Raw genomic sequence first — 18,184 nt, 5'->3', positions numbered from 1 at the left:
CATGTCATGAGTGATCTTTACTAGATCATAACCTCTCAATTCCTATAATAAAAGATTAATAACGTGGATAGCTCACCAAACTCCCTCAGGTTGACCATATCAATCCTACATATGGATTAAAGATATATATCTATAATATTTTTTATTGAAATAATATACCCTCTTTTAACTTAAAACAATATCGACATGTGATATACCCCATATTAGAGTTCCGATATGTACGAGTCCATATCCACAAGGTTTCAAACCTTGCAGAAGTAGATAGTTTTAATGACAGACCGATCAGTTACACGAAACAAATCACAACCGTTCGATCCAGGCCCCCCTTCTATCATTTAATCACTCCCCGGCCGAAAAACCGCAAAAAAATCCATTAAAAGGAGAAGGTGCCGCGGATTTCAAAAGGGCACTAAACCAAAGTAAAATTTCCAAACGCTCCGTCACTTTTACGATTCCATTCGGCTGCCATTAAAGCCTCATTGTAATGCAAACACACAGGGTAAGTGATTAGGGCGGGTTCTCTGTGCCTGAGAGGATTGGGCTCCTTTGCCTTTCAAATTCAAGCTTCTAACCTGAATCCCGGCTGCCGGTTTTAGTTACTCGGAGTCATTTTTTAGTCTTTTTCTGTAAAAATTGCTGTAGCAGAAGAATCAGCCATGTCTGGCGTTGACAATGGCGGAACCCCGAGTGTCACCACTCAGGAGGAAGAGAGGAAGCCCATGGACCAGGGTGCCCACATTAATCTCAAGGTCAAGGGCCAGGTATGCATTAATTACCCTAAGTTAATGTTCTCGGTTCTAATTTCTTGGCGTATAATGTGCCTTTGCTGGTCTATTTTAGTGGGGCTTCCTTCTTTTACTGCCCCAGGTTTCTGGGGTATGGCCATTTTTCTAAACAGAAACGAGGGTTAACGGGCCTGCCAAAATAAGGAGAAAAAAATAGGAAGAGTACTAAAGAGGGATTATATTTGGACATTAAATTGGAGGGTTAGCTGGGCAAGACAAATTTTGGGCGATATGACAATCGCCGTTTTCAGTTCAAAATTTGCAGATACGCTGAACTTGCCTCGCATATTGTATTGCGTTCCTTATTATCTATGTTAAGCAATTTAATTTAAACTTCTCTATTATGGATGATACGTTCCACGTTTTCGTTTTAAGTTGCCCTTAGCTAGATTTTCGAGGAATTGTAAATTATACTCTATTGTGAAGCGGCCTACGGACGATGTCTGTAACATTATTTACCCGCTAAAGATATATAGGGATGTCAGGTGTCTTCTCCTCTGTTCTTGCTATCTTGTATGGATGTCAGGTATCTTCTACACTGTTCTTGGAGCATATATGGATGTCAGGTGTTTGCTCCTCTGTTTCGTGCACCGAATCTCTCTTGTACTTGCACCTTCGATATATAACTTTTAGCTAGATACTTTGTTCCTTGTCTCTTTTCCTGATTCGGGTACTAATCTGGCATTCCCACATTGTATTTGCACTGGATGTACTTTTTTAGTACCATTGACCTATATTTGTAGTTTATCTTGAACATTTCATAAAATTATGTTATCTTGTCTCCCTTATCAATTGAAAATTATGTATTGGGGTTCTGCATTCAAAGTTGCGAGTTTGTGGGATTACTTTTTATTTTTTCTGGTGCCTAGTTTGTGGGCTCGTTCTTTTTGTGGGGTCTAGTTTGTGGTTGAAATTATTTAGATTAACATTTTTAAATGTACATTTGAATAATAAATATGATATATTAATAATTAGAGTCAAAGCCCTCTCGGTTTCATTTTGCTTTCATCAAAACTCTCAATGCGAGATAAACAGCATTCCTCAGAGTCCTCCTTTGCAGACCAGAAAGTGTTGTTTCTTTCAAAATTGTGAACTTCTGTCGTGGAACTAATTGCAAGTTTTGTTTGTGAGGTTACTGGTGCATTGCAGCTGCACACTGTGGGCCTTCTTTACAGCTACAACTTCACCTTGTAGATCTGCACAGGAATGGTAACCATTGTAGGAATATAAACTGTGTAGGAAATTCTCCAGCAATTGTTGCAAATTGGAAAGTCAAATATCACAACTCTTCTCCTACATTTTAGAGAGAGAGTACCTCTTTGTATCAATGCACTTTTGGGTGCATGGAATAGGTACCGAGCATATATATCACCACCACTCTTCTGTGTTGAGTGACCTTGATATCCTTGCACCAGTCCAAAAGGAAATAGACAAAGCTGTGGAAACTCTTCTCGTACTAAATGCATGGATGCCTTTGACTCCCTTTTGATTGAAAGGTGATATGATTGTAGATGTACATATGAATTTGTATTTGGATATGGCCCTTTCCTAAATACCTAGAAGAAAATATAATAATTAAGAGAAAATCATATTGGTTGATGCAATGGTTATGGGATTGATAGTTGCCCTTCCAGTTTCAAGGGCTTTTGAAGGACCCTAATAACTGTGGGTAGTTGTTATGGGGAATGATGATGTTTTTGTCAATACCCCTATAAAAACACCTCTTGGAGTATGCTCCTATCTGCTATGGGGAGTTGTTGTCAAACCCTTTGTTTATGGTATACGGGATTGATGAAATGGTACCTTTTTTTTTATTTGTAAATTTTTAAAAAATGATGTCTTTGAATTTATTTTAAAGGGGTTCATGACAGAGTATGTTCTTTTATTTTTTATTTTTATGAAATTATACTTTTTAACTATGTCACAAGGTTCGTCGAACTTTAACCTTGAGGTTCGAATTTTGGCGAACCTTAAAAAAATTTGAGGTTCGGCGAACCTCATCGAACCTCATAGCCATTGACCAAGTCCATCGATCAAAACTCATAACTTCCTCAAGCTTGTAATTTATGCTTGGAGTTTCCATGTCTGTGATAGCATTTTTGATATTTACTGATGTTGATTTCTTACTATTTTCTCGTATAATTGATTTTAAATTAATATATATAGACGAACCTAATGACGAACCTCATCAAAACATTCGAACTCAAACCGAACCTAATCATTGTCGAACCCGAACTCGAACTCAAACCATGTGACATTGCTTTTTAATCATCTATTAGCCTCCAAGGGGCAACTCATTTGGCAATCACTATGTTATGAAGTGTTATGTAAACTATGAGGTTCAAGGTTGCTTAAGGGGCATACTTAGGCACCTAGAGGTATAGTGGTAGTGGTTGCAATTGACCCTGTGTTACATGAGAATGAACTTGGCCAGGTTGTCGATTCCTCTATTTAAAATAAAGGAGAACTTATTTTATATGTTATGGGTTTGTTGTAGTATATTTTTAAATTTAAAAAAATAAGTTTTATATGCTAAATTTTTTAAAATATAAAAGTATTAAACTATATAATTTATTTTTGAACTTTAAATGTTATTATAATATTTGATTGAAATACAATATTTATAATATAATTTTTTTATTAATATATCTTATATTAATATATTGCTAGTATTTAAAATTTTAAATATCCACGTCCATACAATTTGGCTCACAAAGTCAACTCAAGAATTTCCATGACTAGTTTGCTTAATTTTTTGTGTCAGAATCCTTCAACGCAATCAACATGTTAGGTTGATTATGAAACCTAGTTTTTATTTGGTGGATGAAGGTTGTTCAAGGTAGAAATTGACCTTGACATTCCGTTGTGTAATGATGAAATTGATGTTAAAGCTCCCAACACTTAAAGAATTGTTGCAACATCTTCACATGATGAAATTAATATGACGATGAAGAAAGATTTATTTTACTACTAAAATCAGTACCAAACATACTTTTTTGTGTGAAGCACTTGTGTAGTAATTATGCTTGACAAGACTCCATTAAACAATGGAATGTTTTAAAGACACTCTTTAATGTGTGTTTGCAACAGCTTCAAATGGTGAAATTAATTTGACGATAAAAAAATTGTTTTACTAATACTTAAATGTGTACCAAACACACTTTGTTGTGTGAAACACTTGTGTAATAAGTATGCTTGACCAGACTCCGTTAAACAATGGAATGCTGTAAGGATACCTTTTAATATATTATTTTCATTGGATGTCAAGAAGACAAGTGTGCTTGTATTGGTATGAAAAGCTTGGCCAAATTGTGCCAAAGTATACCTTTGAGTTCCATAACATGTCATATGGACATTTATGATGATGAGAAACCTAAGATATTGAAATCAAGCATATCTAAAAGTAACTTAACTAGTAAATAATCAATCAAAGAGGCATTTTGTCTAGTCAAGATATGTAGAATAACATATTTAGGTCAAAGAATGATTGGTAGTATTGGTGGAAATATTAAACACAATCTTAATGCCAATTATTTTTCTATTCTTGCACGACACTGCCACTTTCAAACTGAATTCATCTCAACACTTTTCACTTGATTCAACCTTTTGACTGAGAGTTGGAACTTGGGACCAATGAAAGCCCTCTATAATATATCCAGGGCTTGAGCATTTACCCAAATATACCGCTTTGGTCTGATTCATGATCATTGCAACCTCCTGGTGACTGGTGGATCGATATTGGCCTAGCACTCGACGCTTAGCTCTCAGCACCCTGCGACCTCGGTTGTGACGACATGCTGTGACTGTTGCACATCGGATATCGGTTCACACCGGGCTGCTCTTGCACTCTTGTTTTAACTTCCTGGTACTTCGGTGTTCGGTGGTCCACTTCATTCTTGCACTCCTGTGGCCCGATGGGCCCCATAACGCTATAAAAGTTTGTGCTTTCCACTTCACCCATTTACCTTTGAACTCTAGGGAAAGATTTTAACAATGCAAGACTTTACAAAACAACCTCTTGACACATATATCAAAACTTTTGTACTTGCCACATCATGCCAACATGAAGCAATCACAAAGTGCTGCGTGTGCCCTTTTGCCAAGTAAGTTGGCACATCATTTATATGTCGCATTGGCTCAGGCGTGGCATTTGTACACTAAATTGGAAGGACTCTGGTACTCGTTGCCCTGGTACGGGTCCCACCAAGCCACATCATTTGCCATTGTAGCATATTCCATGCACCCAATCGGAGCATGCCACATGTCCAACTAGTGATGTGTGTCTGCCATGTGTCACTTGCCAACTATCCATTTGACCACCTAAAAATGCCAAAAATGAATGCCATGTCTCATCACCTCCGGCGGCCATGTCATCAACTTTTGCCACCTAGCACCACCTGGACTTGCCACATAATACCAGCCTGACCTTAGTTTTTTGGAATGGAGCTCCACTAAACCATCTTTAATCCCAATTAATGTCATTAAATGAAGATTAAGGACCATGATTAAGACCGACCGAGTTCACGGTAACTCATGGTTTCTATGTTATAATGTTTATTATATTGGATCACTCTGTGTGGGCTTATCCTAATCCTCGGCCTACTGGAGGCCCTTCTATTGGGCCACATCTATATTGACATGTTCTTGTGGGCTCTTCTATCAGGCTGGGCTCATTTTGATCCCCACTTCATAGGGGAGTTTATAAGCCACCAGCCTCATACCAGTCCCCGCTTCTGAGAAGGTATATCAGCCCCTGGCCTCATATCAGTCCTCGCTTCCCGATGAGTTCTATCTGCTCCCGACCTCATACTGTTCCTGGGGTTCTATATCAGTTGTTTATACACAGTTTTACCTGTTGCAGTATCACCAAATAAATCATTTGTGATGTAATTGAGTTAGTCAGTATCGGAGATTTACTAATGTGCAACAAGGCATCTCTGCTTATTATGCCTTTGTGGACTTGGTTTGCATATAGAAAGCAGGAGGTTTGGCTGCTAAGTCTGTTAGGCCAGTTTCCTGTGCTTTGTATTAGCCAGCTTCAAATTGCCAATAATCATGACACATGTAATGAATTTTATAAACTGGTTATAGTCAAACCCTTAATGATGAAGCTCTCCAAAGCAGCATGAAGAATATCTTTGTCGGTTTTGCTTGTTTGATGATGCACCTTAATCCATTGGCAGTGTTAGCAATCAGGAATGCATATGATCTTGGTGTTAACTTTGACATCAATAATCCATCCATATTGACATTATTCTTCAGGGCTTTAATATACATTAATTTAGGTTATTGAGATTGGCTTCCTTTAGACCTCATGCATCTCTGAAACTTCTTTGTTCTTGCAATTTGTAGAGTAAGTTTACTTAATTTCTTTCACATCGAGCGGCCTTTTAACCATATTTAGAGAGGTAACGGCAAAAAGCTGATAATTCCTGTCCTCAGCCACTTTTTCAGCATTGAAATTGATGTTTCCATTTTGCATTGACATACATGGACCTGCAACATGGTTGACATTTGGAAAACTGAATTCCTATTTCAACTTGGCCTAATGCTTTTATATGAAGGAGCATTCTAACAACTTTTCTGAGAAGTTCATTATGATAAGATAGCTGGTCATTGTGATGGCAGCAAGACTCTTGGGGATCTTCACATTCAGTTTTATAAGCAATGCATGCTTCTTGATGTCAAAATACATAGTTGGCCTCGTGTTTATTTTGGCATGATAAACCAACAGGTAACAGCAGTTATACTTACCTGTTTCTTTGTGATTTCGTTTGTCAGGATGTACCATCATACTTGTTTACCTCGAACTAAGCTCCTGCTTGTGTTTGTTCTTGATCCTTTTTTCTGAAATGGTTATCATGGTCACCTGGAGCATGATTGTCTCTTGAACACAGGGTAGCTCGGCTTTTGGTTTTTGCATGTATAGTGGCACATTGACTTATTGACATCTATTGTGTCTAAACTGTGACCCTATGTTCATTGGCCATTTTTGTGTTAAATTTTCTTAGGGATATATTGTTCTTTGCATACGATAATTGCATTACATTACTTACACATTGAATTTATCCCACAGCATTGTAACATCGTTACAAAATATGCAATTATGTAGAAAGAACAACATCATTAGTAATGCAGCAGAACAGTAAGAGGAACGTCAGAAGAAAAACATGCACACAAATAGATACCTGGATTGGTCGGAGACCAGGGCAAACCCCTACAAGGGGGAAAACCCTACCAAATTCTTCTTCTATTAGATTGTCATCGAAAGTTCAATAGAGGTACAAAGGATACAAATATTAATCAGAACATCAGACTACCTAGGGTCTATACATCTTGTTCACAACATCGTTTGTGAACAAGATTTATTGTTAATGCTGTTGCTCAATACTGACATCAATGGCTTTAGAGTCGCTTCATAGAAAGATTATTGCTAAACTGTGAGGAACAGAGATGATGATGATACCATACAACACACTGTCATACCATTGTAATATAATACCACTGCAGACATTATATATATGATGTTGATTCCACTGCTCAGCATATACCATTACTTCTCTGGCAAATGCATTCTTTCGGCAGAATTGAGACCATATCATATTCTGATGACCTGAAACCATACCATACTCTAATATGCCAAAACTCCGCAATACTCTGATATGCCGTGATTATAGTGCCAAGGAACCATGCCAACAAGATCCAAGAACGTTGAGTCATACATTTTATCTGAGAATCAGTGAGCAGAGATGTCATACCAATACAGTATTGTTGTGCCGAAGGTTACGTAGGAGCGGGAGCGGGAGCGACATTTTCAGAAGCTCCCGGTTTGGTGCTCCCACGCAACCCTGATCAACTTGTGCCAATGCTGTTCAATACTAATATGGTTCTGCTATGCCAATGCTGTTCACGTCAATACTGTAAAATTGTGTCAAGAGTGAAATTATTTTCCAAAGTGCCATGACCAGAGTGAAACGAAAAAAGCCATTGCAAGAGACTGTAGCCAGTGGAGCGAGACATAAGTGCTGTGCCATAGAACACTAAGTTCTGTGCCATCTGTGAGAACAGAATTGCCAACCCATGCAAAATACAGAGGGTTCAACCCAAGCGAGAGAGAGGTGCTATGCCAACCAGAACACTCGAACAGAAACAAAACCAAAGACTGTCGAAAAACGATATTATAGGCAGAAATGCAAAATTCTTGTCATGGAGAGAAGTGAAACACTGATCCATAAAGATAGACGAAGCCCTGAGCCAATCCTTTATTATGGCGAAAATTACACACAGAAAATCTCATGCCGTACGAATTGCATTATCCAATTGGGCATTTATAGATAATTGATGAGGACGAAAGGACACGACTTTTGAATGAGCTGACCCGAGTCATATGAAGCTGATATGCAATCTAGCGGCAAATTTGAATTTTCAAATTAATAATTTCACTTGCCTAATGGTAGTCTTAGATTGAATTCAAATTATTATATAAGATTTTTATTTTTAATATTTGTTTGCCCAAAAATAATATTCTCGTTTGACCTTAGGACTTGCACTTTAGGGCTTATGGAATCTATGGGAAATTTATCCTATAGCTGCGCAATTTTCAACATTTTGGAAGGCCTCTGAGTACAATCATTATCTTGCCCACTTTGTATCTATTGTTTTTCTTTGACGTACTTTGTTATGCACACTGTTGTACTTATGTTGAGGACTTAGCACACTGTTGTACTTATGTTGTGGACTTAGCACACTGTTGTACTTAAGTTGAGAACTTACCCTTTACCCAACATGCCTACAACAGAGAACCATCCATGGCTTTACAGGAGATGGTGCTTCCAAGCTTGTTTTAGCTTTCAACTTCTTGCTCCTCTTGATGTTAATTTCTAACTAGTGTTGGCTTCTATAGCACCTACACATGCTCATTAATTTTTTTTTTGTTTTTTCGTTTTTTGTTTTTGTGTTTTTTTTCTCTTTGTAAGTTATAGTCTATTCAACTATCTTGAGAGCCCACATATATTAACTGTTATTTTTTGTATTGCGAGAGAAGAAGAGAAGAATTAGTGGAATAGAGTTCCCATCTCTTTTGTTTGCCGTCCTACGCAGTTTCTTGCTGGACAATGTCTGTCAAGCGTCTCTGCTCTCTCAGAAAAAGGCTTCATGTGAAACACATAGGACGTATAATGTATCTGACAGCATTATAGAAGTTAGAGGTCAATTAACTTGTGCCAGACATGTATGAACACCTGTGCTCTATGTCTATGAAAGAAGAGGGGAGTTAGCATTAGGGAGTATCTGTCTGCCTCTCTCTCACTCTGGTTTCCTTTATGCCTTCACAATTCCTCGCTCAACTTGACATACAGAGCATTTTTTCTTTCACAGATACAGCTTTGTATGAAACATATTTTGCACACATGTAACATTTATTACAAGGCAATCGAAGTTGATATAACCTTTGTGGATTTATATTGAATGGCCATACTCCAGTCTGATTGAAATGCCCTGCTTATCAACAACACTGTAATCATTGATTCATTAGGTGGCTAATACACCTATAGATCCTCTCATAACATTGTGATTCTTGGGTTCATGGGTTGTATTCTGACTTTCAACAATTATCAGGAGTGTTAGGTCTCAGCTGATTGTTCTAATGTTGCTAATCATTTGAATTTAAGTCAACAAGTTGTATTTGTGTCCTATCTACTCCATGTCCCAACCAAAGACACTGTTAATTCAGGATAGATTAGTGATGGAGGGGAGAGATATAAGATGTCCTCTATTCTCTTACTGAGTTTTCATTTGTTTCTCAGATATCAATGACGGCAAATGTGTGAGCTCCTGAGTAAAATTGTGTGTATGATTCCTTTGTCTGCTTGTAAACTATTTTATTGGGCATTTCAAGGATTTTGGAATAGTTTCATCTGATGATGATTTAGAAATTAGAATAATCCTCAATCTTTTGACTTTGGTCAACTGGAAGGAAGAGAATGTATCTGCCTTCTTTTTGTGTAGGTTTTATTGATATATTGTAAATTTTGATACGGGATCCTTATTTATCTGTACATAATTCCCAATAAAGTAAAAGAATGAAGTTATAAATTTTGAGTGTGTAAAACTCATGTGGAGAAATTCTGTGCTTCATAAAAATCAATTATTATAAAATGACTAATATAGAATAGACGTTATATAGACATGCATGGTTACCCATGATACTTCAGTAGGCCATTGCAAGTTGGTGATTACAAAATGACTAATATAGAATAGACGTTTTATAGATATGCATGTTTACCCAAGATACTTGAGTAGGCCATCCCAAAATTTAAGTGGAAAGTGGCTACCTTTTAGGGTGCTTGGTGGTGGTTTACGTTGTTATCTATGTTTTAAAGGGAAGGTTCCACAGCTGTTAGGGATGTGTTCCTTGTGTTCTTTAGCATCCCAGTGTTTTCAGCATCCTGGGCAAAGTTCCTGCTTGGTGAGGCCATCCAATATGGGTCATTGTATGATGCTCTTCACTTTAAATATTGGTGGGGTGGTCTCGCTGTTTCTGTTTTCCATTTAATTTCTTATTCTTTTTTTTCAACATTGAAAAGAAAGAAACCAATCTAAAACTTTTTGGACTGCTTGCGAAAGTGGATTGAGAACATGCCTTAGGATGTGTATTGTGTTGGAAACAGTGAGAAGGGGGGTGAATCATTGTTTCTTTCAATTTTTATGTTATGCCAGTTAGGATTTTATCACAAGTTAAATCAGAACACAAGAAGTAGAAAGCAAATAATTTTATTAATGAAGATAGTGAGGACTCCAAGGCGTTGGCCTCCTCTCGTCTCTTACCGAAGCCTTGGAAAAGGTTTGTTGATGACACTGGTGTTGTCTGGCCTCATGGTCCTGACGAGCTGGATCGTTTCTTCAGTCACCTCAATAACCAATCCACTGCCATTAAATTCACGATGGAAAAAGAAGATAATGGTTGTCTTCCGTTCTTGGATGTTCTCATCTCTAAGAAGGTGGATGGTTCCTTTTCTCATCAGGTTTTTAGAAAGAAGACGCATATTGAGCAATACTTGCATGCTTCTTCACATCATTTCCCCGCTCAGAAGTTAGGGGTTCTTAGCACGCTTGCCACCCGTGCTGTAAGAATTTCGGATGAGGAGAGCCTGGAAACGGAGAAGGCTCATCTCCTTGATGTTTTTGAGAAGAATGGTTACAGTAGGCACCTCGGTCAAAAAGCCTTCCTCAGGGCCAAGAAGGAGCCTTCAATCCGAAGGGTTCCTAAAGATCATATCATGGGTGTGAACCTTCCTTACATCCACGGGACCACGGACAAGATTGCGAGGATTCTGAGGAAGTACGATGTGCCCGCAACTTTTAGACCTCTCAACACTATCCGTGGCTCCCTCAGGTCGGTGAAAGACCCGATTGACCCTAAGGACATGAAGGGCGTCTATGTCATTCCCTGTTCCTGTGGGACCCCCTATATTGGTGAGACTGGTCGCTCTATCAATCAGCGGATTAGCGAGCATTTGGCTGACTTAAGACATGATAGGACCAAGTCCTCAGCCTTGGCTGAGCATGCAGAGAAGACTATGCATCATGTATGTATAGAGGAGGCTCAAGTCATTGCCAAAGTTGCACAGTTTCACCATCGTAAATTTAGAGAGGCCCTGGAGATTGAAAAAAGGCCGAACAATCTTAATAGGGATGATGGCTAGAGGATTAGCAGTTGCTGGGTCCCAGCCTTGTCTTCCTAGCCTCCTCATTCCCCCTTTTGTTAGGTCTTAGGGTTTCTGTCTTCCCTCTCCTTAAGCTCTGTTTTTGGCGAGATAGTTCTATTTTTTGGAGTGTTTGAGCTATTCAGTTATTAATTAATTAACCTTATCCTGTTTATGATACGATTGGGTATACTATGATTAGATTAGCATTCAATTATTTATGCCATTATTTCTAATTCTACTATAACTTTAGAATTAATATTCCCTTTAACTATTGTCTAAATAAAACTCTTTTTAAACTGTATTAGTAATAATATAATTACCTAATGACAGAGTTAACTTTAATAATTTTATTGAATAACAGATTATTGAATAAATATTGATTTTTTAATGAATATAAATTATTAATTTAAGTATAAGAGGAGATCTAGTTACCAAAAGACCATTAGGTTTAAAGGATAAGAAAATATTATAAACAAATGTATGATATACCGATAATATTAGTTATATTATTATTAATAAACATGAACTCTAACAACCCTCAATTTTGGTAATTTCCTAATGTAACCAAATTCTAAGAATAATAATGATTTAACATGAATATTATTTGTTTATTTTTAATGGTATTGTATATTTTTAATTATTAAGTAAATATAGATTATTTATTAAACATATATTAGTGTATATAACTTATTAAGGACCATTATATTAAAATAATAAATAAAAATGATATAGAAGATCTAATGGACCATTAAATAAGTATTATTAAATATATACACTATTACCTAATGTGGCTAAATTCTAAAAATAATAGTAATTTAGTACCATTTTTTGTATTTATATTATATAATGACCATTAGAATTAAATTAAAATATGGATATTTTAATTATCAAATGAATTCTCTTAATATATAATAATTTTTATATTTTAGGGTATTAACCATTAGATTTAAATAATTATTATTAAATACACAATTTACCTAATGTAACAAAATTCTTAGAATAATAATGATTTAATACTATTATTTAAATTTAAATAATATTGGAATGATAATATATATAGATTATTATTAATAAAAAATGGATTATATAATTTTTATATTTTAGATATACTCAAATTAACTAATGAACTCTCTTAATATATGAAATAATTAAATTAGTGGTTTGACTAGGACCTCTGGTCAAAATTAGCCGTTGGAGTCTCTGCACACTCTATTTAATCAAGCTAAGCCGGATTGGTTCTTCAACTTGTCCTGACGATGAACCACACTGGTTGGTTCGAAACGCGTCGACAAAAGATTGGTTATGTGATTTTGCCGAAGATTTTCTAAACGACTCCAATCTTCTTTTACAAAAATTCAGGGTCCAACATGTACAACAAAATCTCTAACTTCTTCAAGGTTCCAACCTTGAATGAGGACTACAATCCTCAAACACAAATCCAGGCATCGACTTGGCCTCGATGAGGACACCAATCCTTTTAGGCTCCAATCTAAACAAATACTTCAAATCGACTTCTCCAAGATTTTCCAAAAACTGCGCCAAGGATGACTACCAAAGATGGCTTCAAGATTGTTGATGAAGGACATGTACAACAAAATCTCTAACTTCTTCAAGGCTTCAACCTTGAATGAGGACTACAATCCATTGTTTTAAGATCCGGCCGGCTCGGAACCGACTTGGCCGAGTTGGTTCGAGCCGGGAATTTTTTTTTTCAACCTGGTAGAAAATTCGGTTCGGTTGGCCGGGTCATAGCATGACTCGGCCGAGTCGGTCATTACTCGGCTGGATCTGTAACTACTCGGCCGGGTAGTTGACAGTGGCCAGTGAACCATAAAAACACGCCTTTTTTATTTTTATTTTTAAATTTTTCTAAGTGTGGGGGACTCCAAAGGGGTTTATGAATTAGTTTGCTGGTCTTTGGGGTCCATTCCCCTCTCCCAAACCCTAGTAAAAGTGACATTCTCCTTAATCTTCATTTTCATCATTTTACTTAAATTTTTAACATTACCATGAAATGACTCAGGATGTTTGAGAGTGGTTCTGGCCTCATTGGATTTCATAGGGAGAAAGTAGAATTTTAGATTTCATTCAAAATCCAGCAGACTTATCGGTTTTTCAGGATTTCAGGATTGGGGGATTGTAATGTTTCCATTGAATTTTGTCATGTATTAGGGTATGGAACTCGTATTTAATCAAGAGCACCAATCCCTCTATGTACCTTGATGTTAGTGACATTGGTTGTCAAACTCCTCCGGGATTCACTCCAAAACCGGGAGCTTCTGAAAATGTTGGTCCCGCTCCCGTTTTCGCTCCTGCTCCCCGCTTTCGCTCTCGCTTTTGCTCCCGCTCCCAAGTAACACTGAGCCAGATGACGTTGGCAACTCTAGCAGTAGCCAGTGGTATTGGTCACAAACTTTTGTTGTAGAGGCCATTTCTAGCCTCCTTGGTTATGTGTTTTTGTTTTGATCTCTATATCATCATCGTGTATGTATTGGACAATGCACTGGGTGCCATTTTAATATCATGGATATATTCATGAGCCTACTTTGATCATATGTTGTCTTCTATCTATATTCTAACGCTGTGTGTTTGGAAACATGAATGAAAATCTTTAAAATTATGTGTTTTTATAAAAATTAAATATTTGATGTATTTTTTACAACGACCGAGTCATTGAAATCGAGCCGACCGGGTTGATATCGAGTCGGAGTCGGAGTTAGAGTTGACCCTCGGCCCAGTCAGAGTTTTAAAACATTGCTACAATCCTCAAACACAAATCCAGGCACTGACCTGGCCTCGATGAGGACACCAATCCTCTTAGGCTCTGACCTAAACAAATACTTCAAATCAACTTCTCCAAGATTTTCCAAAAACTGCGCCAAGGATGACTACCAAAGATGGCTGCAAGATTGCTGATGAAGGATTCACTAAACTCTGCTCCAAATCTTCAAGAATGCTTTCAAAAAGGGCTGCCACAAAAGCTCTTCAAGTCTGCTCCAAGAGTACTCAACAATGCTCCAAAATAACTGCCCCCAAGGATGCTTTCAAACTTAACCCAAGTCAGCTTCAAAGATCCTCCAAGGTCTGCACAAAAATTCTTCAAGAGTTCCTTCAGAATCTGGTACAAAGTCTGCTTCAAAACAGTTTATGGATTGCTCAAAAGGCAGCTGAACTGACATGTCTATTTTAGGCGGGTCGACTTGGACAGAGGCCAGAAATAGGTATATTTTGACTTGAAAATTCAATTTCTCTACAATGGGGAGGAGTTAGGAGGCATGCAAATACTCATTGGAAAGAGCTTAAAGTCCTCTTTAAGCCTATGTAATTTTCTTCTTCAGCTGGAATCCTTTGACATCAATAGCAATTAATTTCTTTTTACTTTAGATTTGCCTCTTGTGTTTTAGAAGGAAACCTCGTGGGGAAATTCAATGGATGCTTCCCCACATTGGTGGTTAGTGTCCAAACTCATCATCATAGCCTAACATGCCTTGCCCAGGGGATTCGAACTGGGCACTTGCTGATATGGAACTAGCCAGATGCCCATTAACATAGGTGATGCTGGTTGAGCTAACACCTTGGGCTATCTGTACACTTTTTGTTACTTGAATATTCATGTCAAATAGATATATGATTTTATGTTTTCTTAACATTAAATGAGTGAAATTTGACATTGTTTATGTACGGTATGCCATGAATCATGATCCTGTTCATTATTGGCAATGATATACATACATTCTCCCTAATAATGAGTGAATAGGTTATTTATCTGTTACTGTGTCTCATATGTGTGCAGCACATTATATTTCTAATAACTGATTTTGATATTCAAGGCTTCATATTTCCAATTGGTAGTAATCCAGTTTGGTGTTCAGTTTTTTTTCTTGTTATAGAAGAATCTAGGTTATTTTTTTGGTTAGTTGGTTCAATCTAGAGGAATTGGCAACTACGATGGGTTCGTACTTGTGTGATGCGGGGTTGATTTTGACATACTATAATCTCTAGGTGCACTACATAGTACACACACCCCCAAGTATGACACATGGGCTAACTGAGGTTTGAACCAGTGATGTCACAAGGAGTGCCTTAACAGTACACTATTTCTAAATGAACTACACGTCTGGGGATGCTATGGAATATACGTTCGCAAAAAAATAATATGGATGTGTTCTAGATTTATAAAATTTAGTTTCAATTTTTAAATATGTTTTCTTGTTGCATTTGGCTGCCCCCTCAGATTTGCGGGATATGAACCAGCTGTTATGGAACCTGTCATACCTGAACCTTGGGTAAAATATTTTTTATATTAAGTTGGGTTTTCTGATAAGAGGGGGAATTAGAGTCGCAGAAATTTCTGGTGCAATGTTATTGATGGGTTGAAGGCAGTTGAAAAAAGTTTTTGCTTTCTCACAGTACAAGGATAAAGGAGCATGCTATATAACTAAAATGGTTTATCAAGGGAAAATTTGAAGATTTTGGGATTTTGTTTGTGATGCTGGTCGTTTGGTAAAAGATGAAAAAAAACTCTATTTGAGTATGTAGGTGCTCATGTTGATGTTTTCAGCTCAGGCTTTAGACAGCGTTTCTTTTTCTCTTTATTCTATATATATGCTCGAGGGGATCTATCACGGGACCATAATATACTTACACTTGTAGAATATTTGGCAAGTCTTAATGAATTCCCAAAATCCAAATTGCAAATATATGGGGACACTAAAAAGGATTTAATTTATTTTGTAGAAAATTTGTGTTTTCTTCATCGAAAGACTAAAACAAACCAGTTCGATGCTATAGAATTGGCAAATCCTTTGTGGAAGTAAATGTAAAAATGTTCCAGTGGCAGATGTTAGCCCCTAATTTTCTGACGCAGTTATTGAATTTTTACTTGCCTTTCCTATTCTGGACTCCAGAGAGACAACTCGTTTTGGTTAATATTCATTTTCTCATCAAGAATTCTATGTTGCAATATCAGATTGATTAATTTTATGCCGAGTACTAACAATCAATGATTTACCACATACAGGATGGAAATGAAGTATTCTTCAGGATCAAACGTAGTACTCAACTGCGGAAGTTAATGAATGCTTATTGTGATAGGCAATCCGTTGATTTTAACTCCATAGCGTTTCTGTTTGATGGAAGGCGTTTACGAGGGGAACAAACTCCTGAAGAAGTAAGATTTTTCTGTTGTATGCGTATGAGTACACGCTTCCTTTTTACTGTTATTGGACTATTTTCAGAAATTGGCAGACCTAACAGATAATGTTTCTAAGGAATATTTTTTTAACTGAACAACATTTTTTCTTTGATGTTTAACAGCTTGAAATGGAAGATGGGGATGAGATTGATGCCATGCTTCATCAAACAGGAGGCAGGTGTTAAAGTGCTGCAAACTGGATGACAACCACTTGTCACTTGAAAGACGGTTTGAATTTGGAAATATGTCAGAACTTTTTGAACTTAGTTTCGGCATGTAATATTAATTTTCATAGACTTAATTAATGTGCTCGGAGATAATATATAGATGTCTTTGTATGCAAAACCTTGCAATAAACAATGGATGTGAACTCGAAGCTGTCTTGATTGCCTTTTCTCTATTATGGTAATATTCTGCTGTACATGTTTGGCACATAATATCAAATCTTTGGCGTTAACATCTGATTGAAGTACGCTCAATTTTGTCAATGTTGGTTTCATTCTTGTGCTTGGCCATAAATTGAGTTGTTTGAAGTGAATTATATGTCTTTTCTTTGAATTGTAATTGCAAATACAGGTGTTCAGTATTAGTGTAATGGTGTGGAGATGCGAGAGGAGAAGTTGTGCAATGTGGTTGTAGGATTTTAGCATTTATCACTTTAACTCTGCTGCTTTTGGTGTTGGGTTTAACCGTAACCTGAGCAATTCATAGGTGCATGGAATGCTACATAAAGGATCAACTCTTTGTAAGATGCTGTTTGCATTTTCTGTGAAGGGTAACCTAAAATTGCAGTATTAGTTACCTTTGTTTTTATTATCAGCTAAATGCTTAGTTGGTTGTTGACATTGCTAACAAATCTCGAACTTTGATGAAGATTCTGAATGCATCCACATTTTTCCACCGTCTTGACAATTATTTATGAACAAATCTAGCTAAAAGGAGTGTTGAGTAGCTGTGGTTGAGTTCTCCAACGAAGGTGCATCCCTTTTATTATATTAATTCATTATTACCTTTCCTTTTTATTATGTTATCACACATGCCCATTTGATTTGCGACTACTTTCCCTCTTGGGGCTGATTTATTTAAACCGTTTTTGGTGATTTTTGGATTATATCCCATTTCTTTCACACAATGGTTGGGTCATATGGTCTTTTTTGCACGTCTCATGAAGAAAGGTGATTTTGAACATGTTCTAGAGATTCTCTGCATGATGCATGCCTCACATCTCCGGAATTTCATTGCCATCCTCTCGATTATTGATCTTTGTCAACTGATCTAGCTAGACTCAGCAGGTTGACCTTGTATTTCTGACATCGACTGATATAATTAATCTCTTCGTTATCAATCCCAACATCGATTTCTTTCAATCAGTCTCGTGATTGATCTCTCGATTATCGTAACCTATTTACGCGCTGATTTAGTTTACACTAGGGTAGACGTAATGCATTTCTTAGATATTTTGCATCCAAAGGCTGCCACCTGTGATGAGCATTTAATGG

The 18,184-nt window shown here is 37.0% G+C and overlaps 1 protein-coding gene across 2 annotated transcripts; it reads left to right on the top strand.

The window, feature by feature from the left end:
• Positions 1-389: 389 nt before the first annotated feature.
• LOC149265444 (small ubiquitin-related modifier 1-like) lies at positions 390-17,173 on the top strand. 2 transcript variants are annotated; one of them, XM_089429399.1, is made up of 4 exons: positions 390-761; positions 15,726-15,777; positions 16,512-16,661; positions 16,808-17,173. In XM_089429399.1, exons 1-4 carry the CDS (start codon positions 673-675, stop codon positions 16,868-16,870), a joined length of 354 nt encoding a protein of 117 aa, XP_089285525.1. In that variant the 5' UTR covers positions 390-672; the 3' UTR covers positions 16,871-17,173. The 2 variants fall into 2 exon arrangements, with proteins under 2 accessions (XP_089285525.1, XP_089285526.1); XM_089429400.1 differs by lacking the exon at positions 15,726-15,777 and having other exon boundaries at positions 418-761.
• Positions 17,174-18,184: the final 1,011 nt, after the last annotated feature.

Source organism: Pinus tabuliformis, chromosome 6 (genome assembly GCF_031772625.1).
Source record: "Pinus tabuliformis cultivar Carrire ecotype Pingquan chromosome 6, CPIR1, whole genome shotgun sequence".
NCBI lineage: Eukaryota > Viridiplantae > Streptophyta > Pinopsida > Pinales > Pinaceae > Pinus > Pinus tabuliformis.
The sequence above is the reverse complement of the archived record's forward strand: the minus strand, read 5'-3'. Positions and strand labels throughout refer to the sequence as shown.